We start from the raw sequence: 27,076 nt of genomic DNA, 5'->3' as shown, positions 1-27,076 counted from the left end.
AGCGGCAACAGAGCTGAAGGACCACCTCACACAGGTCAGACTTTACTTTGTTATATCACAATGATAAGTGAGCAGCAGCGGGTCAACTGCTGCTGCTGGAACCGTTTGAAAAGAGCAGAGAAAACCCGCAGCATATGTGTGTGTGTGCGTGTGTGTGTGTGTGTGTGTGTGTGTGTGTGTGTGTGTGCTCTCGGGCGTGTGCGTGTATAGTAGGCTACTACCGGTTCCACCGGAGTCGGAGGTTTGCTGGTTTCCCCATCACACTCACATCTATCCTCACATGTTGCTGTGTGGCCTAATGCTGAATACGGATTTTGACAGTGGTTGAAAGTAACTGAGTACATTTAATTAAGTACTACACTTAAGTACAATTTTAAGGGACATGTACTTTAGTTGAGTATTTCCATTTGATGGTAGGCTACTTTCTTCTTCTACTCCACTACAATTCAGAGGTAAATGGTGTACTTTTACTCCACTACATTTATTGAATACAGGTAGTTAGTTTACAGATGTGGATGAATGATGTGAAATATAATCAAGTGTTAAATCAGACTTTAGTTCCACCTGGAGTAAATTCACAAGCTACCCTGCAGTATACAAAGTCATTCAAACTAGCTGTGTAGAAAACATTTATATATTTATTTCTTAAAGGTGACCTATGCTATATTTGAAACATATATTGTAGGGCCATACCTATATAAAGTATATAAATATATTTTTTCAAAATACCAAACAGATCCTGCATTTTAGCCATGCTTCATTTCGCTCTATTTGCTCTTTCCAGCCCTGTTTTTGCAGGGGGCTGATTCTGTGAGCTGCAACTGACCACGCCACCCTGCAGGAGAGGGGAGTTGGCAGTTACTTTGGCATTAGGGCAGGGATATCTAGATACTTCCCAAGGTCTGACATAATGAATTGTGCTACTTTTAAAGCAAGCAACGATGTTTTCAAATCTGTAATCAAAAAGCTCCTCAAAAACACTATCGAAGCAGTTCCTGCCACTGCTACGTTAGTTCAAACAGTAACAACGGACTATTTTTCTTAGCGGATGCATGTCAATTTAAATCAATACAACTATTTTTTAAATCAATAAAATAATTTTCTAAATCCATAAAAGCATTTCAATTAATATTGGGAGTCATGTCGTTACTTTGTTGATAATGTGTAATGTAATAAGAGGGATAATGTGCAGCGACTTGGTCATTATGGGGAAAAGAACACCGATAGGCTGATCAGAAGCCCGACGCGAAGCAGGCTACTTCGCGTCGGGCGAATCTAGATCCCTTCGCTTCGCGTCGGGCTCTTGATCAGCCTGTCGGTGTTCTTTTCCCCATAATCACAGCGTCGCTGCACATTATCCCTTACATGTGATTATATAGAGTCATTATTCATTTGTTTTAAAGCAGGAGGCGCAAACGCTTGCCTCGGGGAGGGAGAAATAGAGCCACAGCGGAGAATAAACAGAAGGGCAACCATGGCAACCATGCAAGGGAAGTCTTCTTCGCTGCTTTTGTGGCAGACTACAGCGCCACTTACAGGCCTGGCATATGTACTACAGCGTCTCCAGCGCTTTAGAGCGGCAATGGCCGGCCGTGGCCCAACCTCTCATTCCCCTGATAGGTGGAGAATTTACCAATAGCCGTAGCGCCACCGTCCTGACGTCAGGACAGTGTTCAAATCTGGATCAGTCTGTATCAGATCCGTTGCAGCCCCTTTTTTAGAGATTTGGGTATGGAGGAAAATAGAGAGGGTTGTGTTTTCTGACACTTGGTGAGTTCCCTGGAACACCGGGGACACATATTCATGTATAAAAGACGTACAAAAGTGCATTTTGAATGATAGGTCCCCTTTAAGGTGATTCCCTTTGAACAAAAACGGCTTGGTATGAATAACCCATTTTACTTAAAGGGGACCTATCATCCAAAATGCACTTTGTGATGTGCGTCGGAGAACTCACGCAGCGTCAGAAAAATAAAACCCTCTCTCTTTTCCTCCGTACCCAAATCTTTTAAAAACAGGGGTACAACGAGCAGATACAGATTTGCTGCCGATCTGACGACAAATCGGCAGCGGACCCACAGAAAATTGCTATCAGAAACAATGCCTGACGTGTTTTGGACGTAATCTCGTCTTTGTTTACATTAGCAAGCTTCACTAACACTCAGAGCTAACCTGTACTGGAGAGCACATGTGTTTTAAAAAGCATGACATATAAAAAGGAACTCACCTTGTGGTAAACCCGCAAGAGAAAAAGCATTCGAGCTCCATACTGTTTCAGAAATAATCCTTGATGTGGTTTAGAACAGGATGGCGTTTTATCACAGCAGAATTGGACTTTATCTCCGGTAGAATTCTGATCAGGCGTTAGCTCCGCCTCCTCTTTTTTTTTTTCTCCAAGCTAAGGACCCAAATTCCACGTTTCTCTAACAGGGCTGCAAAATAGGGGTTTGAGCAGTATGAGGGATGGCTACAATGGGTGAACTGTTTGGTATTTTAAGAAAAAAACTTCACAGACAGTGGCGAGCCGTGACTTTTATACCTAGGCCCTCTGATCCCCACCCCTTCCCTCGAAAAAAAGAAAAAAGAGTTATTATGTCACAGCGTATACTTCGGCGGAATATCAAAACAACGGCCAGGGGTACAAAGCGCATCAATGACAGCGTCCCTCTATCACACAAAACAACACCTGTAAATAATCCAATTTGTGTTCTTTGAAATTGAAAAGGATATTGCATTGTGTTACTTTCGTTGCAGTTGTATGTCTTCAGTGTAATTTGGCATGCTTTTATTTTGAAGGTGAGTTTACGCTGTTGGAAGGAAGTTGTCGTTGCTATGGAAACAAGAAAAGCGTCACAGCGGGCGGAACTTGTCATAAAGTCCGCGATAATAAAACCCACCCATTTAGAGGGAAGATATGATTGGTCAATTGTACTGTCATTTGACATTACTCTCTCATTGAGTTACTGTAGCGGGCCCTCTGTGAATTTACAGCAGGACCACCAATCAGCTCCTGTCTTCACAGTTACTTGCAGAGACGGCTAAAGGAGCTTCTTTCATTTAACCCTTCACATTCCAACAGAAACTGAACAGGCAGATTCGAAGGATTTATTTCTGTGGAAATGTTTTTTTAATTACAATTAAATCAAGTTATTTTGGTAAAACTAATGAAAAATATAACAAAAAATATATATATTTTTAATGTTTTTAAATATTATTTTGTAGAATATCTTAGGACTTCAGAGAGGGCCTGAGGGCCCTGACGGCTCGCCACTGTTCACAGACATGTTTTGGCCCTACAATATATTTTTCCAATATAGCATAATAGGTCCACTTTAATATTTAATAAAACTCCTCATTTATATACTGTCTCAGTGACCACCAACTGGCGGCCCATGGGCCACATCCGGCCCGCCAGACATTCTCATCCGGCCCGCACGACGGGGGTGACTGTGGCGTTAGCGGAGTGGTTACTGCATTCGCCCCCCACCCATTTATTTGTTTACAACGTCTCGTGAGTAAGGTGCAGTACCGGAGTCCAACAGAGAGGCAGCAGCTGCGGGACAGTAGACTGCGTACTGCGAAACCTTCCCTCCCCTGAAGAAGAAGTGATCCTTCGTTCTGAAGAGTCTGGTTAATGCGCTCCGCACCACAGCAGTAGCCCCGCTGCGACAGAGTCCAACAGAGAGGCAGGAGCTGCGGGACAGTAGCCTAGAAGCAGGGTTGGGTTGTAACGGAATACTTGTAACGGCGTTACGTAATCAGAATACAAACATCAAGTAGGCTAACTGTATTCAGCTGGCGTTACATTTGAAAAACGAGTAATCTGATTACAGTTACTTTCGTAAACCTGAAGTGAATACATTTTGGAATAATTATTGGAATTATTGGTGGAAAAGTTTCCTCACAAAATGTATCCTAATATTCATTACCGGCAGAACTGTGTGCACACTGCACAGGGCTGCAGCATGTCTGTGAGCGAGAGAGAGATGCAGCGTGTCTGTGAGGCCCGCCCCCGCACGCAGATGAGAGAGAGAGAGATCTCTTTCAAAATATATTGAAAGTTAGAAACGGAGATGGTTGGATAAAATGTACAAGATAACGTTTATGTAGCATTTCTTTATTGTCGAAATGATGACATTTCATAACGGGATGAAATCAAAGTGAATGGCCTGCTGCTGCTTCTTTCGTATAACGTTAGATGTCCAACTCGGTGTCGTGTAGCCATGCCCGCATCTCTGGTCCTAGGTCGAAGAGGCTGGCTTCCGAGGGTGGTCTATATAAGGGGCAGATGGTGATTATATGGACAGCGGTCTGCTCAGGGTCACCGCACTCGCATGCCGCACTGTCCGCCAAGCCCCACGTCTTCATCGAGGTTTTAAAGCGACCGACCCCAGTTCGCAGACGGTTCAGAGTGGTCCACTGCCGGCGCGGTAGGTCGTCTCCTCCAATGGTGCCATCTCCTGGGTCCCAGATGTAACGGTGGATTCGGGAGGGCCCGGCTGACTCCCACTCCTGCTTCCAAGCTGCTGCCAACCATGCATCTCTGGAGATATCCTCAGAGGTGGAGTTGAGCATCTCTTGAGCTGCTATGTTGTAGGGGTGGCGGGACTTGAGTCTGTTTGGAGGTGCTGGAGTTATTGTGGTGTGGTGCAGGATGTGCCAGTCATACTTTTGTGCCTTCCTGGCCAGGGCGAGGGTGGCAGCCTCCCGTCGGAGGCCGGCCGGTGCTATTCCCACGAGGACTAGCAAGAGGGACACAGGGGTAGGCTTTAAGCATCCAGTTATTATTCTGAGGGAGGTATTGATAGCCACGTCGACCTTTCTCGCATGAGGGCTTCTGCTCCAGACTGGGGCGCAGTATTCCGCTACAGAGAAGACCAGGGCTTGAGTGGATATTCGCAGCGTCTTAGCGGAGGCTCCCCAGGTTGTTCCAGCGAGGCAGCGGATCAGCGCGACCCTGGATGTCACCTTGGCCTTGACTTCTTCCAGGTGTTTTTTAAAGGACAATGTCCGATCCAGACGCACTCCAAGATACTTCTGGGCTTGCTGGACCTCCAGACATTTGTTGTCGACGCGCACCTCAAGTTCCCTCCTGGCTTCTCTGGTGCTAAGGTGGTATGCCGCTGCGACTGTTTTCCCGACGCTGAGCTGTAGGCGCCACCTTCGGAGGTATGCTACTAGTGTGCCCATGTCTTCGTTAAGACCCTCTTCTATAGCCTTCCACGTTGGTCGGCTCAGCATGATGGCAAGATCGTCTGCGTAGCCATACTTTCTGGATGTTGTATCAGGTAGGTCGTGGCCTGCTGCTGCTGAATGCATGGGGAAAGTGACTGGAAAAAGTTTTAAAAGTTATTACATCGTTTCAGATAATAAATAATAATGATAATTCATTCTATTTAGGGGCGCCTTTCAAAGCACCCAAGGACACCTTACAATTCATAACATATTCCAAGGAAAGGTTTTAAGACGGTACAAAGAATGCAGTCCGGGTGATGTTTTTCATGTGGGGTGCAGATGAGAGAGCTGTCCAGAATGACACCAAGATGTTGTGTTTGAGTTCTTGATAAGCCATTATAACAATAAAATAAGTGTCTCCTGTTCACCAAAACATACCCATCTGTTATGGAAAAAGAAAGTATTCCAAAAGTAATCTGAATACTATTTATAAAATTCTGGGCTATAAAAAAATCGCTGGCCCGCGATAGTGTCTATTGGTTACATGTCGGCCCTTGGACAAATGTAGTTGGTGATCCCTGCTGTATGTTGTATCAGTTATAAATGTGTTGATCCATTACAAATAAAATGCAGTCTAATATAAATATATGCATAATTTAATATAGTTTTAATGTTGAACTACTGAAGTGTTTTGTTTTGTTGTTAAATCATAATGTAAATGTAAATGAGAGGTGGAAGTACATTTACTCTAAACTGAAGTACCATTTTGGGATACTTGTTATGTATTTCCATTTTATGTTACTTTACAATCCACTTCATTTATGTGACAGCTAAAGTGACTTGTAACTTAAAGCAGATTAAAAAAGAGTATACATTAGCAGTTTAATGATGATATATTATTGTAGGTTAAGCTGCACAGCAGTCTGTATTATAAAGTTGTTTCAATGTACCCTGCATTACTAACTACAACAGTGTGATGTTCACATTAAGGCATATCAAATATGACTTAATAGTAAGATTGGATTATGAGTACTTTTACTTTTGCTTTAGTTGAATGCATGACTTGTACTTCAATGTGTAACCTTTTGAACAAAAATGTTCTACATCCAGAGTAAGCACTAATTTATGTTTTGTGGACAGCCCTGGCCCAATTCAACCCCTGGTTAAAATCCTGTCTCTAATATCTATTTTTATGTCAGTATAAAAACCTGTCTGAAACCAACAGCTAACAACTAACAACCAACAGCTAACAACCAACAGCTAACAACTAACAACCAACAGCTAACAACCAACAGCTAACAACTAACAACCAACAGCTAACAACCAACAGCTAACAACCAACAGCTAACAACCAACAGCTAACAGCTAACAGCTAACAACCAACAGCTAACAACTAACAACCAACAGCTAACAACCAACAGCTAACAGCTAACAGCTAACAACCAACAGCTAACAGCTCTAACAACCTCATAGCCAGAGCCCAGGTACTGTTTGTGTGCTCATTGTATTGAAGACCCTGAAGTTAATAGATCATTTCCATCGTGTTTAATCAATGGTATCATTGAAAAGGTTTGTACTAAAATGACCTCTGCCTTAACCTTTTGGCAGGTGAAATTAACATTGAAATGTTGTTATACATATTGTATATTATATTCCATTTAAAAATATATTTCAGTGTAGAAAAGGTAGACAATGAATATTAACACTACACATTATACTATGTTAAAACTTTATATAATGATATGGATCAGAGCAGTTCTCTAATATATCTCAAAATGAAGAAAGGGGTATATTTCAACAATTTTCTAAACGTACGTATGGCCTTATAATTGGTTCTTACTTGCCTATATTCCACAATATTCCTTTTATTTTAAATAAAAATATATAAGAAAATGTAATGTTTATCTCAAATGTAATCCAACAGCAATCCAGTGTCTCTGTGTTGTTTTGATATCTCTCCGGTCATTTGCAAGTTAAATATTAGATATTGACCTTCAACTCTCCCCTCATCTGTGTGCCCACACTATTTCTAACTCACGTCTTTATGACATCATCACTGCACTACAAAGCCCTAATTCGTTTGTCATAAAAACATGCACTGTTGCATAGGGAGCCACATTTTCATTGACACACATCTGCTGTAAGGCTCATGACAGTATCCATAGCAACAATCGTACATTCAAGGTAATCCCATTCCATCCTTATTTTTACCAATGCCTATACTTTTCCGCACAAAATCTTCAAGCACTGAACTGTTGGAATGAAATGAATGATTGACATAGAGAATAAGTAAGTGAATGGAAATGAGGAAAAGAGAGTGATTATAATATCATGAAGTGAAGTAGAGAGAGAGCACGGTCACAATAACGTGTATTTCAGAGCTCTAACATCGCATTTCAAATGATTAGCTCTTGCGTACGTGGGGGAAAGTATGTGATATTTCTGCGGACCCTCAGCTGAAGGGGGAGGGCCCACAATCCAAACATCCCTGGAACAAACAGAGGTATAACATTTACATTTCAAATTTGAAAGGGAAATTGTTTTGTGATGAGGGACTTCATTTACCTAAAGACAATGTGACTGACCATGAAGTTGTAATTCTGCGGCTTAAGCGCTCTTGTTCTGGGCTTGGGTTTGGGACTTGTCCGTATTTTTGTTGTAAAGCTTGAACCGTTTTACAGTGGGGTTTGACTACATGGAAGTTAATTGTAACATTTTGGTCGTCTCAAATTGTCTTCAGCAGCGTTCACTTGTACTTTGCTCCACCGTCCACAAAAAGACCAAGAGGGTGATGATTGAAATGTTAAATGAAATGCTGTAGTTCACAAAACAATGAGTGACTGAACAGTGTCTATATCTACACTGAACAAAAATATAAATGCAACACTTTTGTTTTTGCTCCCATTTTTCATGAGATGAACTCAAAGATCTAAAACATTTTCTATATACACAAAATAACCATTTCTCTCAAATATTGTTCACAAATCTGAAAAAATCTGTGATAGTGAGCACTTCTCCTTTGCCGAGATAATCCATCCCACCTCACAGGTGTGGCATATCAAGATGCTGATTAGACAGCATGATTATTGCACAGGTGTGCCTAGTGCTGCGTACCGGTACGCCGAACCGGTACTGGACTTGTAAAAAGTTTCGGTTCAAGTCCGGTTAAAACCGGAACGTCAGGAACCGGTACTTGGACTCGCAAAAAAACTAGCACTTACGTATATTCTGGTGTCTGTGGTTATTTAAACATTCCCTGATAAACGTTATTCAGCGTCAATAAATGAGTGCTAATCCCAGTGTGCTCAGTGTACAACATCACATGTCATTTCACCTTCGATTTACGGTTTGAAAACGTAGAATTTCGCCACATGCTAATGCTAACCGGAAGTGAAGAATTTTCAGAATAAAAGTTTTAAGTTAATAGTGTGAACTTTCGGTTTTTTCAGAATAAAAGTGATTTAAATTAGTGTTTTTAATTCAAAATTACGCCATATCAACATTGATTTTAATTTCTAACAGTATGTATTGTAGAGTTGTAGAAAATACATGGTGCACAGACAGTACAGTACACTCTGACTGTACAGTCACTAGAGTGTAGCCTATACTGTATATTAGGCGTGTAACAGTGTGATGCGTATAGTCTACTCTACACTCTACCTTTCAGCAACGTTTTAGGGATTTAGGCTCAGTCAGCTCAGGGACTGTTTGGTTACTTTAGTTTGGTAAATGAAATAAATGTTTGAACTTTGTAGTAGTTCACTGTAGTTGCTGTCATAAGTCATTTGTAGACTAAGTGGCACATTTGTACTTTGTAGAGAAATGTAGACACAAGTTGGAAGGGAGCACAATAAACCTGATGAGTTTGAATTTGAGTTGATTATGAGTTAATTTTCAATTGATAATTAGCTCACAATAAGTTCACTTTAGTTACTCACACAACTTGACACAAGCCATGGGTTCAGGTCCGGACTTATAAGTCCGGACCTGAACCTGAACCTCTGGACTTGAGTCCGGACCTGAACCTGAATGTGAGTCCAGGTACGCAGCACTAGGTGTGCCTTAGGCTGGCCACAATAAAAGGCCACTCTAAAATGTTCAGTTTTATCACACAGCACAATGCCACAGATGTCGCAAGTTTTAAGGGAGCGTGCAATTGGCATGCTGACAGCAGGAATGTCCACCAGAGCTGTTGCCCGTGAATTGAATGTTCATTTCTCTACCATAAGCCGTCTCCAAAGGCGTTTCAGAGAATTTGGCAGTACATCCAACCGGCCTCACAACCGCAGACCACGTGTAACCACACCAGCCCAGGACCTCCACATCCAGCATGTTCACCTCCAACATCGTCTGAGAGCAGCCACTCGGACAGCTGCTGCAACAATCGGTTTGCATAACCAAAGAATGTCTGCACAAACTGTCAGAAACCGTCTCAGGGAAGCTCATCTGCATGCTCGTCGTCCTCATCGGGGTCTCCACCTGACTCCGGTTCGTCGTCGTAACCGACTTGAGTGGGCAAATGCTCACATTCGATGGCATCTGGCACGTTGGAGAGGTGTTCTCTTCACGGATGAATCCCGGTTTTCACTGTTCAAGGCAGATGGCAGACAGCGTGTGTGGCGTCGTGTGGGTGAGCGGTTTTCTGATGTCAATGTTGTGAATCGAGTGGCCCATGGTGGTGGTGGTGGGGTTATGGTATGGGCAGGCGTATGTTATGGACGACGAACACAGGTGCATTTTATTGATGGCATTGTGAATGCACAGAGATGCCGTGAGGAGATCCTGAGGCCCATTGTTGTGCCATTCATCCACGACCATCACCTCATGTTGCAGCATGATATTGCACGGCCCCATGTTGCAAGGATCTGTACACAATTCCTGGAGGCTGAAAACATCCCAGTTCTTGCATGGCCAGCATACTCACCGGACATGTCACCCATTGAGCATTTTTGGGATGCTCTGGATCGGCGTATACGACAGCGTGTTCCAGTTCCTGCCAATATCCAGCAGCTTGGCACAGCCATTGAAGAGGAGTGGACCAACATTCCACAGGCCACAATCAACAACCTGATCAACTCTATGCCAAGGAGATGTGTTGCACTGCGTGAGGCAAATGGTGGTCACACCAGATACTGACTGACTGGTTTTCGGACCCCCCCCAATAAAGCAAAACTGCACGTTTCAGAGTGGCCTTTTATTGTGGCCAGCCTAAGGCACACCTGTGCAATAATCATGCTGTCTAATCAGCATCTTGATATGCCACACCTGAGAGGTGGATGGATTATCTCGGCAAAGGAGAAGGGCTCACTATCACAGATTGTTTCAGATTTGTGAACAATATTTGAGAGAAATGGTTATTTTGTGTATATAGAAAATGTTTTAGATCTTTGAGTTCATCTCATGAAAAATGGGAGCAAAAACAAAAGTGTTGCATTTATATTTGTGTTCAGTGTATATGAAGATGCTGGCCGAACAGTTTGTTGGCTGATATCCTGGTTGTTGTAATGAACATGTGTGTCCTCTTGTTTTATTCACCTTTTTGAGCTGCCTTCACGTCTACAGACTATGAATACACTTCAGCTCTTGAAGACTGTAACAGTGATTTGGATTTGGTGTTGGGGCCCTATCAGAACCTTGATGCATGAGCTCAGCTCCTGAGTGTTGTACAGTGTGAAGGACTCAGCGAGGACAGGGGACTGTGAGGTCACTACGAGGCTCACTTTGTGTCTGCACTCTCTTCTCTGAAATGTTCATGTGCACATTGGTGTGCAGGATTTCAGGTCATATGGTGTGGAAACAGTGGAGAAGATGTGGCAAGTCTGAGTCAGCGTCATAACACTGCTGGGTTTTAGACAAGCTGTGTCAAAAACCCAACAAAACAAATCACAAAGATATATAACAGATATATAACATTGCTGACCGCCAAAAGTTACATTTTGGCTTTATCACATTTTTCTGAAAATATACTTTACATTTTAAATTGTATAACATTCATTACTTCGAACACATTTTAAACATTTCCTTCTCACTTTTTGGTGTATCATAATTTCTGAAAATGTTCTCAGAGTAGATGAAGTACTTTAGTACAACAATAGTACTCATGCCAGTGAAATGGCTCATGTCCTGCTTCATGCTGTGAACTATTCCATTTGAAAAGGAGCAGGCCAGAGTAAAGGAGGAAGAATGAAAAGATGTGGATGTGTAAGACCCCCTGGGACCCAGGCTGATTCCAATATGTCAGCCATACCAAAACAAAAGTCTCGTAACCTGTGTGGTTTATTATTACCTAAAAGAGTAGTTATATAAGAAGTCCATTTCTCGAGAGTTCTTTAAAGTCAATTGGTGAACATGACAAAAAGTCCCCGCTGCTAACATGTTTCCATTGCCACGATGTTAGAAGACTGGGGAAAACCCTTATGGTGCATTAAGCCCCAGAAGCAAAGAGGTGGTTATGGGGAGCCTTTCATACAAACAGCTTTCAAAGTTGGAAAGTTGGAATAACTTCAGTTACTAACCCTATCCTAACCAGTTATCTTCATTAGTTTATTTGAATGATGATTATGAGGCTAAATAGCATGTTTATATCCACTGGCTCAGTCGCCGATGCAAGTTCACTGACCTTTATGTATCCCTTTTAGAGCTAGCTATCTTTGAGCAGATTTTTAATTGGTGGATCATTTTTTAAGAATGTGTGTACTCTACCCAAAACACCTAAGGCAGATGAAAAAAGATAGACTACCTGCTTGTTGGTTTCATTATGGACAACATAAGGGACTGATGAGTGTCTGTGTCCCCTGTCTCAGCCTCAGAGATGGCGGGTTGGGGGCAGCAGGGCGAGATGACAGAGTACAAGAAGACCCTGATAAAGCGGGACCTGGAGATGGGCGTGGTGATGACGGTGTTCCGGCAGAAGGCGGAGCGGCTCACTGTGCAGGTCATCATGGAGACCCGGCAGGTGGCCTGGACGCGCACCGCGGATAGAACCGACGGTGTCTGTGAGTACACTAACAATGACACATATTAACATCTTAGTTTATAAAGTATTGTTCAGACCACCTTTAAAGCCCCTCTTAGTATTCATGTGTCTGCAGCGGTGTAATACGTACATTTACTCAAGTACTGTACTTAGGTACGATTTTGGGGAACTTGTACTTTACTTAAGTATTTTTATTTGATTACATTACATGACATGTCACTTGTTAGACGCTTTTATCCAAAGCGACTTACATCCTCAATACTGTGGACGATCCCCACAGGAGCACTTTGAAGTGTCTCAGGGACACAACGACATGCTGACTGCCGTGGGGTTTGATGCCACTTTATACTTCATCTCCACTACTATTTGGAAGCCAACATTGTACTTTTTATTCCATTAGAAAATAGTTAGTTACTTTACAGATTTAAGTTAATATTAGCTTAAACTAAATAAACAAATCAATGATATATAATTAAAGGTTAAATATCCAGCAGCAGACTATAAAGTCATTAAAAGTATTAGTACTTTAATGCATAGAACAAAAATAATCCAGTCATTTAATATGATTCTGAAATTCCGCACAATAGGTACTTATACTTTTGGTACTTTAAGTTCTTTGTGCCCGTGTACGACTGTATGCATCCTCTGGTTGATGCAGTGAGTCGAAAGTTTAAAATACAACTGTTTCAATGACTGTTTCATGCCGACAGGGATGTTTTAAAAGAGGGGCGCCAGTATTTTTCCTATAATGAACACTCGGGGACATAAACATTCATGTTCAGGATTTACAATAGTCGATAGCAAAGTTGTATTATCCACAAAGCAGTATGTATACACTGTTTTGTGTCATCTGCTATGATATTAGTTATTATAAAGGAAGAGAGAAACTCCCTTTGGACGGAAAGTCTTTATAAAACACTAGAGGAAAAGGAAGCCCCCAAAAAGGAGAATAAAGACCCAGAGGCCAGGTTTCGACTCACCCCTCTTATATTTCAAGCAACCATTTAAATAATACAGTTATGCGAGTATATGAGTTATCCATACCATAATGACATCCAAATATAAAGGACTTATCAGAATTAATTCTGAAAAGGTTGTTTAAGCATGAGTTCCCATAAAAACAATGATATATTGTTTATTTCCTTTCTGTGAAGATATGAACCACAGGAAATGCTCACCTACAGTATAGACACTGACTCGTCTCAATTTGAGAGGACATTTATTTGTTATGACCTGGCTCAAAAGGCCACAACAAGGAGACACACCATATCAACGGTTTAACAAGAGATGTTTATTAAAGCAAGTAGTCCAAATTAATTAAGTGCAAAACAAATGAAGCATGAGGTGTGGATGTCAGTGGTATCAGTAGTGTAAGAGCAGGGTGAGGATTGCATGGACGTGTATGAGTGAGAGTGTTGAAGTGCACAAAGTGAAGCAACTGAACATACTCAACCAACACCGGGTGCCTGTAGGAGAAAGCAGAGAGGGGAAACAGAGAGGAGCAGAGAGGCTTTAAATACCTGCAGGGCACCAGACCAGGTGCCCTGCGTTACTGCAACCAAGGAGGCTGGATGCAGCACAGCCACACCCTCTCCAGATGAACCCACAGGGGCAGCACAGCCCCCCCCCTTAAGACGGAGCCCCAAAGGGATCCACGACAAACCAACATCCTCCTGTGTATATTGACCACCAGGTGTGTGTCCAGTATGGACTTTTTTCAGATGTCTTTTCTTGAACGTCACTTCGTCCATGTTTCTGATCCCATAGTCCTTAAGCCTCATCTTGTCATCACTGGCCTTCTTCAGATCCAAGACGGTTGCATTTTGCACCACAACTATGGGCATAATCTCTGACTGCCTTTAAAACCCTGACAGTCATGAGCATACTCCAAAGCAATCTGGGAATTAACCTCCTCCAAATGTACCACAATTGGCAGATCACAGAGTAAAGGGTCCTGAACAAGTTGAGCAAGACACTGCTCGAATATATCCAGGATCTCTGAGGGAGGAAGACTCTCCTCGTCTTCCTCCTCCTTTGACACAGACGAAGGGAGATCAGGCAGTGAGACCACCTGTTCAACACCACGTTTTCTACACTCCGAAACAGGCGGGTCAGCAGACATCCTACGGCTCTGCGCACGCGTAACAGCACAAACTGGAAACACCCTTGGAAACTGCAAAGCGCTCTCACCTGGCTCCCAGATGCCACCGGCCCCCAGCCCACACAGCACTACCAGCGAGATCGTTGACATCAAGTGGCAACGCGGGACGCACGCCAATAGACACAACTCCCTGCACCAGTTCACAATCCAGCACTATTTTATGCCGTAGCACAGACATCAAGCCCATCTCCATGCCCCTCATCAGCACAAAGTCCCCAGTCTGTCGAGAAAGGCAACACTGACTCAACAATAAATGAGTATCTAGCTGCTGTGTCACGCAACACCTTATTTGGAAGATACTTGTCACTACCGACTACCGATACAACGGCCTCCGTTATGAACGGTTCAAAACCAGAACCCACATCGGCACAAACCGGCTTCTTATCAGGCACCATGCCCGATCCTACACCCAACGGCTTTTTAACCAACACGGCAGAACACATGGCTGGAGCATGTGATGAAAAACGAGGCTTCCCCTCAGGTTCCAGAAACGGACACTGCTCCTTCTAATGACCCTCTCCTCGGCAATAACTACATAGACCCACTCTGGCCCCCTCGGGTCGCCCCGGACCTGCACATCTACGGGAGGAGCCTGGTGGAAACTTTGCACCACCGCGGGCATAGCCACCATCTTCTCCACGTCTCCAATCACCCCTAGAACACTTCTCTGTAAAACTGCCCTTATGCGTCAACACAAAATCATCCGCTAATTCAGCAGCTCTAAGCGCGGTGGAAGGCTTCTGCTCATTTCCATAAGTGACCACACGCTGAGGGATAACATCTGTAAACTGTTCCAATACAATCAGTTCACAAAGACCGTCAAAACTGGCAACCTTTGCTGCCGCGCACCACCGCTGAACATGAGAAGTCAAATCACGGATATACTCCACATGTGTCTGCTTATCCCCCTTGACCCGACTTCTGACGATACGCTTCAGGAGCCAGTTTGTATGATTTTAACACAGCTGATTTTACTCTAGCATAGTCCAAAGCATTTTCGCCACACATAGCTGAATAGGCCTCCTGTGCTCGCCCAGTGAGTACACACTGAAGTAACGGCACCCTGTCCGAATCTGACCAGTTTCTTGCCGCAGCTACGCGCTCAAATAGGGTGAAAAAAAATTCAGGGTCACGCTCATTAAACTTTGGCACCAACCGCAAGTAAGAAATAACATCGCCGCTACCTGCTGCCGAACCATCGGAAGAAAGCTTGCCCTCGCCAATCAGCCGTAATCTAGCATGTTCCACCTCACATTTCATCTTCTCCACCTCCAGCACGCTTCTCTACCTCCTGCTGCGGTTACCTCAACTCCAACTCCTCCTGCTCCAACTTCTCCTGCTCCAACTCCTCCTGTTCAAACTGCAACTCCTCCTGCTCTAACTCCTCCTGCTCCAACTCCTCCTGCTCCAACTCCTCCTGCTCCAACTCCTCCTGCTCCAACTCCTCCTGCTCCAACTCCTCCTGCTCCAACTCCTCCTGCTCCAACTCCTCCTGCTCCAACTCCTCCTGCTCCAACTTCTCCTGTTCAAACTTCTCCTGCTCCAACTTCTCCTGTTCAAACTCCTCCTGTTCAAACTGCAACTCCTCCTGCTCCAACTCCTCCTGCTCCAACTTCTCCTGTTCAAACTCCTCCTGCTCCAACTTCTCCTGCTCCAACTTCTCCTGCTCCAACTCCTCCTGCTCTAACTCCTCCTCTCCAACTCCTCCTGCTCCAACTCGCTCCTGCTCGCAACTTCTCTCTGCTCGCACTTCTCCCTGCTCCAACTCCGCCTGCTCCACTCCCTCCTGCTCGCAACTCCTCCTGCTATCAACTTCTCTGCTCAAACTCTCCTGTCTCCAACTCCTCTGCTTCTGAAACTTCTCCTGTCAAACTTCTCCTGCTCAACTCCTCCTGGCTCTCAACTCATCTGCTCCAACGTCTCCAACGGCAACTTCTCCTGGCTCCACTTCTCCTGCTCCAACTTCTCCTGCTCCAACTTCTCCAACCTCAACTTCTCCTGCTCGCACCTCCTCTGGCTCCACTTCTCCTGCTCCAACTCCTCCTGCTCCAACTTCTCCAACGGCAACTTCTCCTGCTCCAACTTCTCCTGCTCCAACTTCTCCAACCTCAACTTCTCCAACCTCAACTTCTCCAACCTCAACTTCTCCAACCTCAACTCCTCCTGCTCCAACCTCAACTCCAACTCCTCCTGCTCAAACTGCATGGCTAAAAGCTCTTTTTGCTGCTCGAACGTCAAACCCGCTGTCTGAACTACCGGCACGACCCCTGCCGCACCAGACTCACTCTTCTGCAACACACCCTGCTCAAACAAAGATACAGCTTTAATCTCATCTTTCCGCTTGCTCCCTACAACAGCAATGTCATAGTGCTCTGCTATTTCGACCAACTGCACCTTCTGGCAATCATCTACGAAAGACACTGAGGGCGCATCCACACACGCCGACAAAGAAGCCATAATAAATGACCTATACCCGATCAGAAAGCAAAGTGTTAACCTGCCAACACGCAAAAGACAAACCCAACAGAGAATGTTCCGCTCACTGCCTAACGGGAATCTTCCTAATCCCACCTCGTCTTCATGTGGCGGGTAATTGCGCACTGGAACCCTGCGGAGTTGCGGAGCGACCTGCATGCAGGGAACACCAACAAAAATCACGCGGACGTGCCCCCGAGACAGCTGTCCGGAAACAGCTGACACTAACCACGTCGCCACAACACTATGAAAACAACAAACAGACGCAACCCAAGGGGAAACGCCACTTAAGCCTAGCGGGGAAATCCCTTTACAAAAGCGTTTCAAACAGCAACATCTTAGCTTCTGATTGGCACACAAAACCTGCCGCCCTGTCCAACACCGAGGCTTCCTGAAACACAGAAGACATGACGTGTCCCCCAATAGCAGTGCAGAGCCAGCACACAGCTGGACCACCTCAACCAATCAGCTGCTCAACGACACCATGTGCTCCGAGCACTACACACACTTTCAACTACACTTTCTACCAATGACCTGTAAGACGAGCCCCCAGTTGTTATGCCTGGCTCAAAAGGCCACAACAAAGAGGAGACACACCATATCAACGGTAGTCCAAATTAGCCAAATTAATTAAGTGCAAAACAAATGAAGCATGAGGTGTGGATGTCAGTGGTATCAGTAGTGTAAGTGCAGGGTGAGGATTGCATGGACGTGTGAGAGTGTTGAAGCAAGTGAACATACTCAACCAACACCGGGTGCCTGTAGGAGAAACAGAGAGGCTTTAATACCCGCAGGGCACCAGACCAGGTGCCCTGCGTTACTGCAACCAAGGAGGCTGGATGCAGCACAGCCTCTCCAGATGAACCCACAGGGGCATCACATATCACATTCAGTTCCATCATGACAACAGCCTTATTTGCTAAGACTTTGTAATGTAGCTGTGAAGATACATGATGTAGGTTTGTTTTAATAATAATTCACTTCCCAGTATTAGGCTACTGCGTGAAAGTGTGAAAATAACCCTGCCCTAAAGAACGCTGACTATAGGAGGGGCAGTGTGTGAGCTGGAAATGATCTGTCACGCGTGTTTGGTGATGCAGATGAATAATTACACTGAGTCTTCCTCTGATGATCGACATCTGTTTACAAAAAAAACAGCAGACGTGTGTGTGGGTGTGTGTGTGTGGGTGTGGGTGTGCGTTTGTGGGTGTGCGTGCGTGCGTGCGTGTGTGTGTGTGTGTGTGTGTGTGTGTGCGTGTGCGTGTGTGTGTGTGGGTGTGTGTGTGTGCGTGTGTGTGTGTGTGTGTGTGTGTGTGTGTGTGTGTGCGTGTGTGTGTGTGTGTGTGTGTGGCGGTGCTTTGTTTCAGTGGACCTGTTTGAGATCAGAGAGGTTCGTCCAGGGAGGAACTCCAAGGACTTCGAGCGCTTCAAAGATGGCAAAGACAAGCACGATGAGAGCAGCTGCTTCACCATCTTCTACGGATCTCAGTTTGTGCTCAACACCCTCAGTGTGGGAGGTGAGCTGCTCATCATGTGTGCTTTAAACACGACTATCACATGACGAGTATCGTTCTTCATATTTCATATTGTAGCTACCTGATTTATTTGTTGTCAAAGTCATTGTTACGTTTATGTTGGATGTTATAAAACACCATTATTTAAACAAATCTCCATTATCTCCAAATACTTGACACCTGACATTTCACTGCAAATTCTAAACTACAAGACTGCAGAACTTTACTAGCTAACATCTGGCCATCTGGCACACCCTTTCTAGTGTCACAAGCTAGGCTAGACATTAGCATGCTAACTTAGCTACCTATGCGGTCAATTACTGGTCTATTCATCCGTCAACTGCCAGTTTTTTATCATCAGAAATGTAAAGAAAAGACAAAGAACCATATACAGACAGACAGACAGAGGCAATGGGGCTTATTCCATTCAAGTGATCTACTTGGACAGGATGTGTCCTCAATATATCCTTATATGGATCAATTAGGAGGACCGTGGCAGTTTAGCACCCCTTTCTGTAGCTGCTGTTCGGCAGTACGGCCCACACCTGTCAGAGTGTGCACATCTATGGAGCATCTGTTGCCCGGGCTCACAGATTCAGCCAAGCTTAGGTTATAATTGCAGTATCAAATCTGAATTTGCAAAGATGTTGTTAGTGAATGGAAAAGTTCCCGCTCCATTTAGTGAAGCCTTTTTACAGAGCAAGCATTTGTTCAGTGTTCATGCTAAGCTAGTCCTTACTCCATCTCTGTGATGTCCACATCTTGTGTTTAGCTCACCTTTTGTTCCAGGAAGTCAAGTGTTGAAATGTCAAACAACCTTCCTCTTGTTGATTCATCTGAAAGTGTTTGACTCATGAAGCCGATGCTCTTCTCCTCATATCACCTCAGTGCTATACATCTGTTCAGCACAGTTACACTTTCTGTTCTGCTCGTTTGCAGCTGATTCTGTTGACGAGGCCCAGAAATGGCTGACTGGACTAGAGCTGCTGAGGCAGGAGACGCTGCAAGCTCCCACTCCAGTCCTTATCGAGAGGTACACACACGAGGGTCGCCCACTTCCACAAAGGGAGAAACGGGACACATGCATGTGTTTCTGGCGGATTTAGTTACTTTTTTTTGTTACTTTATTTCGGTTTTAGGGTTAGGGTTAGGTTATTTAATTATTTTGGGGGAGCCAGCCCCTAGGGTTCGAACATGTTTTTGGGGGTCAAACCCCCCAAAACCCTCAATGCATAGAAAACTATGCATACCTAACACAATACAAACACAATGGTCTTACACCTGCATTAGGCTACTACATCACATTGTACTCAGCATGTTCAGATCGGACAGGTGGGCAGGAACATCTGGGCACCTCGATGTACAATTGGCTATTTTGTCCAAAATGTTAAAAATAAAATATTTGAAAAATGGTATTAAGTAATGCAAAGTATACATGATGTGAACATGCACGGTGCATCATCATTAGACTTCATGTTATCCTTCAACCAACCATTTCCCCAGCAATCAGCTGACTGACTCTCTCTCACACACACACACACACACACACACACACACACACACACACACACACACACACACACACACACACACACACACACACACACACACACACACACACACACACACACACACACACACACACACACACACACACACACACCTGTCTGTTACCAGATGTCGATCATCAGAGGAAGACTACATGTCGTCAGTCATCTGCATCACATGTGACATGCACTATGTGTGAAAAACATGCGCATTGTCATCGAGTGCTTTTGATATATGACTCATCAGCACTTCTCTGAACCCCTCCACATCCACACAGTGCTGAAGTCCAGTCTCTGATCTCTTCTTGTTCCCCTGCAGTTGGCTGAGGAAGCAGATGTACTCTGTGAATCAGACCAAGACCAGCAGGTAGTGTATGTGTGATCTGGTTGCCCGCCACGTAGCTCTGAGGACGTGTTCCAAACTAACCAAGTGTAAACATGTGACACAACCTGCATGTATAGCTGCTGAAAAAGAAGAATCCTTCCTTAGTCCTAACCGTCACACACAATAACACGTATTAATACATGTTGGATCATATTGATGTGCCTTTCTTCCTTTCCTCCGCAGCATCTCCATGAAGGAGCTGAAGGCTCTGCTCGCTCTGCTCAACTACAAGGCCCCCAGCTCCCGCACCCTCAAAGACAAATTCCAGGTGCTCTGATCTCCTCCTCCTCCTCCTCCTCCTCCTCCTCCTCCTCCTCCTCCTCCTCCTCCTCCTCCTCCTCAGTGTTGTGTGTGATATAGAAACACCATTAACCTACAGTACATGGACAGCATACACATGGACAACCGACAGACCATCTCCTCTACAGGGAAATAGCATGGTTACATTCTATCAGAGATCATCCATGCCTAGTTTGACATTATGTGATATGGAATTTCATAAATGTTCCAGCTCCTGTCGTCTCAATCAGTGCTTTGTGTTCGGCTCTAAAGGAAGTGGGGGCAAAGAAAGATCGCCTGGACTTTGAGCAGTTTCATAAACTGTACAACCTTATAATGTTTGAGCAGAACGAGGTGAGTCTGAATCGATAACAATGACGTATATGTACTGGATATATTATTCAAAATACATGTTTACATGATTTTCATTCATATTATATTTGAAACTCAGATCCTTGATGAGTTCAAAAAGGAATCAAGTGCTTTCATTCTGGGGTGAGCTCCTGTTCTCGTATCCTTGCTACACATTAACACACCCTGACGTGAAGTGAAGCGTTAGGAGAGAGTGGGCGCTGACGGTCTGCTCTCCACAGGAACACAGATAAGCCTGACGCCTCTGCCGTGCTGCTCCATGACTTCCAACGCTTCCTCATCTACCAGCAGAAGGTGAGCAGAGCTCCAACATGGCGAGGTTTCTTCCCGCAAACCAACTACCAATAAAAGAACATTTCGATTAAAGAAAATAAGTTGGCATTACATTGTTGACATCAGCTAGTCCCGTAGCAAGTCAGTGTATGGAAAGGCAACGTGGTGCAGCGGTGACAGCCATATTCACGTTTATAGCATAGCATGTATTTCTCTTGCCAGTTTTAACATGAACAGATGCACCGAGTATGTTTACATGGAGAGGGTTTAACACTTTGCTTGGTTACAAAGAATTTAATTAAAAAGTCACAACCAGTAGTGTAGAAGTAAACCAATGCTTTTCTAAACATTTCTTGATAATCACGATTATTTATTTTTTCTCACAGATTTTCCATTCATTGTTTTGATTGTTTTCTTTCTGTGCCCCCCCCCCCCCCCCCCACAGGAGCCCTGGGCCAGCGACCTGAACCAGGTCAGAGAGCTGATGACCACCTTCATCGACGACACCATGAGGAAAACCAACGACCCCGAGTTCACCGTCAGTGAGGTACTCCCGTCTGTGCCGTCATGTTGAGGTACTCCCGTCTGTGCCGTCATGTTGAGGTACTCCCGTCTGTGCCGTCATGTTGAGGTACTCCCGTCTGTGTCGTCATGTTGAGGTACTCCCGTCTGTGCCGTCATGTTGGGGTACTCCCGTCTGTGCCGTCATGGTGAGGTACTCCCGTCTGTTCCGTCATGTTGAGGTACTCCCGTCTGTGCCGTCATGTTGAGGTACTCCCGTCTGTGCCGTCATGTTGAGGTACTCCCGTCTGTGCCGTCATGTTGAGGTACTCCCGTCTGTGCCGTCATGTTGAGGTACTCCCGCCTGTGCCGTCATGTTGAGGTACTCCCGTCTGTGCCGTCATGTTGGGGTACTCCCGTCTGTGCCGTCATGTTGAGGTACTCCCGTCTGTGCCGTCATGTTGGGGTACTCCCGTCTGTGCCGTCATGTTGAGGTACTCCCGCCTGTGCCGTCATGTTGAGGTACTCCCGTCTGTGCCGTCATGTTGGGGTACTCCCGTCTGTGCCGTCATGTTGAGGTACTCCCGCCTGTGCCGTCATGTTGAGGTACTCCCGTCTGTGCCGTCATGTTGGGTGCAGCAGAGATAGACATGAGAAGCTGTACCAGACTGATGGAGGTGTACGAGAGCCTTATCACTCGTTATTGTTGAAGTTATAATAACTAGAATGAATCACAAAACACGAGTGTATAAACGTTAACTTGAAGCGTTTCTCCTCCTGTAGTTCCTGAGTTTCCTGTTCTCCAAAGAGAACTCTGTGTGGGACGAGAAGTACTCGGAGATCAGCCACCTGGACATGAACAACCCTCTGTCTCACTACTGGATCAGCTCCTCCCACAACACGTCAGTGCGGTGGCTGGCACTCACACACAATAACTCAACATGTCTCCTGTTCACTGCTCATGCCAGTGACTTATCTTTTCATTTGTTCCCACACAAAAAAAGTGCATCAAAAGATTCCGTTATCAGCGTCTCACCTTCACAAGTGATATGTTGGAAGTTAGATAAGGTGTGATTGCTCATGACCTGGCAACCCAAAGTTTAAATGACTTGTTTATAACTGTTGTTTCTAGCAAAGTCAATAGTTTGCTAACATAAAATAAAGTTATTAGTTACATATTATAAAATGTCTTCCTAGAAAGTGTTTCCAGATATCCTGCTTATTCACAGACCAGCCAACAGAACCCTAACCCTCCACAGCAGAGTAACACGTTGGTGTGTGTTCCACAGCTACCTGACGGGGGATCAGCTGCGCAGCGAGTCGTCCACGGAGGCTTATGTCCGCTGTCTGCGCCTCGGCTGCCGCTGTGTGGAACGTCAGTAACTCACCGTCATGTGGAGAAGTTCACATCGTCAGCATTAGTTTCCTTTTGGAGCAGCTTTAATGAAACAAGTGGGGTAAAATAATAACAGTTAGTACTTTATGTCTTTGTGCTTTGTGTGGTACTGAATTGGTCCAGTGGACTGCTGGGAAGGGCCCGGGGAGCCAATCATCTACCACGGGTGGACCAGGACCACCAAGATCAAGTTCGAGGACGTGGTCAAAGCCATCAACGATCACGCTTTCGTCACGTCAGAGTAAGAAGCACAAGACACACACACACACACACACACACACACACACACACACACACACACACACACACACACACACACACACACACACACACACACACACACACACACACACACACACACACACACACACACACACACACACTGATACCTGTGCTTCCGGGCTCAGGTTCCCGGTGATCCTGTCCATCGAGGAGCACTGTCCTCTGGAGCAGCAGCGGCAGATGGCCCGGATCTTCAGAGACGTGTTGGGAGACAAACTGCTGACGGAGCCTGTGGAGCAGCTGGCTGAGCAGCTGCCCTCACCCACACAGCTGAAGGGCAAGGTCATCCTCAAGGTCAGAGGAGGAGAAGTACTCAGATCTTGTACTTGAGTAAAAGTAGAAGTACTCAGGTCTTGTACTTGAGTAAAAGTAGAAGTACTCAGGTCTTGTACTTGAGTAAAAGTAGAAGTACTCAGGTCTTGTACTTGAGTAAAAGTAGAAGTACCAAAGTGTAGGAATACTCTGTTACAGTAACAGTCCTGCATTCAAAATGTTCCTCAAGTGAAAGTAGAAAAGTATTCTCATCAAAATATAGTGAAAGTAGTCATTTCAGAATAATATATATATGTTTTATAATGATTGATCATGAAAGTGTTCTCAAAGCTGGTGAAGGTGCAGCTAGTCTGAAGTACTTTGTAACATTTAAGCAACACATTTAAATACTCAGGTAAAGTTCAAATCCCTGAAAATGTTACTTGAGTAAATGTACTTTAAGTGTGCTGTAAGTGACTTTGCAGCACTGCTCCAGGCACTGGGGAGTAATGGGCTACGTAACAGAAGGATGGGGATAAAAGCTTTGAAGCATTATTCCCTTAGTTACATCAAAAAGAAGACGTCATCAGATTGCTGTTACATGTCGTTGCTGCTACAATACAATAGTATTACCATGTCATAAATACTTGTGTATGCTGCTCTTGCTCTTTACAATATTTACATTGTATTTCCTTCTTATTTTCCTCTAAGCTCAAGGGAGCCGGAGCAGAGGGCTCAAAGACCCCGGTCACAGGGAGACGCACTGCTTGTTATTCTTTCTGCTTTTCATTTAGGCTACTTTTAAGCTTCTTTATTCTAAATATCGTTTTGAATGCAGTTGGTGTACACCTGATTTATTAAACAAAAATGGATGTTTAATTCATGCGTTTAACTACGGATCATTCTGATCCTAAATATCTTGGTTTCTTCTTTTCTGAGGTCACGTCGTTCTTGCATAACACACTGTAAGTGTCGGGAGCAGCTGATCATTTATTCTGGCTATGACTCAGACCTACTAACTGACCTGACAGAAGTTACTGAGTCTGTGTCAGTTTAGTGCTCGGCTCAGATCCACCACCGTCAGCAAGGTCTCACCTCTACTAACCCCTGAAGAACCAGGTTCAATGAACTGCTGCTTCAATTCAGACGACCCGCTAAATCTGTTTAAGAGACCCCGATGGATTTAGATATCAGTAACGAGGTGTGGCCCTACCTAAGTGTGAGTGTGGCAGGGTGCAGTCTCACCTTTGAAGCAGGAGAGGAGAGCGCGGATGTCTTTTAAGTTGTCCCAGTCCAAAAGGTGGGATCAGTTTATCTGAAGAAAAATAGGTCCAAACTAATACAGGGTTTCTACCTTCTCTCGTTACAACATGACAATTCTACTAAACATATCATGCGTAGTCATGTTCTAATTTGCAACTTTAATTCACAGTTTTACATTTATTACATTAAATGTAATGTAACTTCAACTGCCCAATTCAGTTGATTTTTATATAATTTAGAGGTCTTCCCTCATAAAAGACCGGTGATAATAAAAAGCACATTCAAACTTTCATTCACCAAATCAATTCACATCAATTCCATAGCTATGTTCCGACAGGTGGCGGGACTAACACTCACACACACATATCAATGCATTCCACTCATTCAACCCAGAAGAAAGAGATATTTACCAAGTTTGAGAGAACCTCACCGAGAGCAAAGACCCAGCTCTCCAGGGAGAGACCTTTACCGGGAGAGAGTATACCAGGGGAACCCCCCCCCCTCTCTCTCTCCCTCTCTGCCAGTGTCTTTATGCTCAACAACAGGATATAAAAACCTAAGACACCTCCTCCATACCCATATTTGTGGAAACTGGGCGTGGCCTCTGATGTCCAGGACTGGACATGACCAGACATATGCTATGGCTATGTCATAGGACACACCTTCCCATGTGTGTGTAAAAAGGACATGACCCCTACTCTGCAGGACTTGCACAATATTATTCTCGGCTATGACATAACCACCTTTTTGAGGCCTCAGTGTGTCTCTCCTTAAGTCAGGAGCCCCCCCCCCCCCCTGTGTACTGCTGTGAGGGGAGAGGGGAGAAACTGTCTCTCCCTTATCAGTGACACCCATAAACCATTACAGGCCTTACACTCAACTTAACAAACCACTTTGTTGATACTGTAAATATAGAAAATCATAACATATGAAACATTTTCATTGTGGGTTATACAAGAATATAATTGACTATATATGATTATAACTTACTTTTGTTTGAATTATTCAACCTAATATGAAGATCAACAACATTCAATTCATCGTATTGATGTTTATTGTCACTTTCATTTGTTTGCATTGCATTTGATATTGAGGTCATCCAGAAGGAATGGAAAGTAAGCAGATTACATTACATAGTGTGTGTGTGTGTGTGTGTGTGTGTGTGTGTGTGTGTGTGTGTGTGTGTGTGTGTGTGTGTGTGTGTGTGTGTGTGTGTGTGTGTGTGTGTGTGTGTGTGTGTGTGTGTGTGTGTGTGTGTGTGTGTGTGTGTGTGTGTGTGTGTGTGTGTGTGTGTGTGTGTGTGTGTGTGTGTGTGTGGTAATGATTGCACTCTCTTTGTTTCCCGCTCTCAGCACAAGAAGCTCAGTGTGGAGGGGGGGGGGGACCAGTAAGGACTTCAGGAAGGGGCAGAAGCAGGGGGACTTGGAGATCTGGGACCCTGTGGACCAGGTATGTGGGGGGGTGGAATGGAGAAGGCAGCGAAGACTCCTTTAGCACATGGGGATGATCTGTACTGATCCGTTTGAATGTACATCATATCAATTCAAAACAAGTGGAAAGTGCTTATATGGATGATCATAATGAAAGTGATCACTATTGCACACCTCTAGAGCAGCGATAGTGCCACAGTCACATGACCAGCACTACATATTTGCAGCAGGATATTTGTTTCCTTTTCTAACTTTATTTATGGATTTTAAATATAACACAAGGTGCACACATACATTGCACCAAGAGTACACTTACAAGCTTCCCACCTGAGCAGCTTGTTGGATGCTCAGCATGTGGTCGTCCCTTCCTCAGCGCTGGAACAGGCACTACTGTGTGATCTCTGATGGCAAGCTGTACTACGCAGAGGAGACCGAGGAGGACGAGGAGGACAAAGACCCCAGGAAGGTAAAGCACATGGCTGCTGTTTAATGCAGTTTTTACATTTAGAATGAAGGGCTTTCATATAATATACCACAGGTCCACACGTGTCAATCATAAAGATGTTCGAACATTTAGTATAACTAATGAGTTGAGATTTGATGAGTGGGTGAGTAATGTATCAATAAACGCAAGCAGGGCTAAAATGCATCGCAGAAAAGAGTGCAAGCCAGAACTGAAAACTAATGAAAAAGATGAGCTGAAATAGAATGAGCTTTGTTAATGTGCTATCAGTGGGACGTTCGGGTGATGGGCCGGTACCGAAGTGGGCCGGTCGGATGATGTGGGCCGGTCGG

At 44.5% G+C, this 27,076-nt stretch overlaps 2 protein-coding genes and 1 long non-coding RNA gene across 3 annotated transcripts in view; 1 reads left to right on the top strand and 2 right to left on the bottom strand.

The window, feature by feature from the left end:
- The first annotated feature begins 6,638 nt into the window (after nt 1–6,638).
- Nucleotides 6,639–27,076, top strand: part of plcg2 (phospholipase C, gamma 2) — a 63,625-nt gene continuing 43,187 nt past the window's right edge. The window contains 17 exon segments of the mRNA XM_034088158.2: nt 6,639–6,659; nt 11,979–12,170; nt 18,155–18,304; nt 19,241–19,334; nt 20,168–20,215; nt 20,417–20,501; nt 20,786–20,866; nt 20,964–21,007; nt 21,106–21,178; nt 21,603–21,704; nt 22,442–22,560; nt 22,948–23,033; nt 23,178–23,295; nt 23,462–23,630; nt 26,204–26,224; nt 26,226–26,300; nt 26,655–26,747. Of these exon segments, the coding sequence (XP_033944049.1) occupies nt 11,987–12,170; nt 18,155–18,304; nt 19,241–19,334; nt 20,168–20,215; nt 20,417–20,501; nt 20,786–20,866; nt 20,964–21,007; nt 21,106–21,178; nt 21,603–21,704; nt 22,442–22,560; nt 22,948–23,033; nt 23,178–23,295; nt 23,462–23,630; nt 26,204–26,224; nt 26,226–26,300; nt 26,655–26,747 (1,542 nt within the window). The 5' untranslated portion in view covers nt 6,639–6,659; nt 11,979–11,986.
- LOC117449482 (uncharacterized) lies at nt 13,600–14,684 on the bottom strand. Its single transcript, XM_034087191.1, is given in 4 exon segments — nt 13,600–13,617; nt 13,672–14,008; nt 14,010–14,030; nt 14,032–14,684. Coding segments are annotated over 4 exon segments (747 nt in total). The 5' UTR covers nt 14,403–14,684.
- On the bottom strand, nt 23,541–26,022 carry LOC139434196 (uncharacterized). The gene is made up of 3 exons (XR_011643608.1): nt 25,262–26,022; nt 24,834–24,903; nt 23,541–23,624 (listed from the first exon to the last, which is right to left on the bottom strand). It is a non-coding gene; the product is annotated as an uncharacterized lncRNA (long non-coding RNA).

This window comes from Pseudochaenichthys georgianus, chromosome 7 (genome assembly GCF_902827115.2).
Source record: "Pseudochaenichthys georgianus chromosome 7, fPseGeo1.2, whole genome shotgun sequence".
Lineage (NCBI taxonomy): Eukaryota > Metazoa > Chordata > Actinopteri > Perciformes > Channichthyidae > Pseudochaenichthys > Pseudochaenichthys georgianus.
The sequence above is the reverse complement of the archived record's forward strand: the minus strand, read 5'-3'. Positions and strand labels throughout refer to the sequence as shown.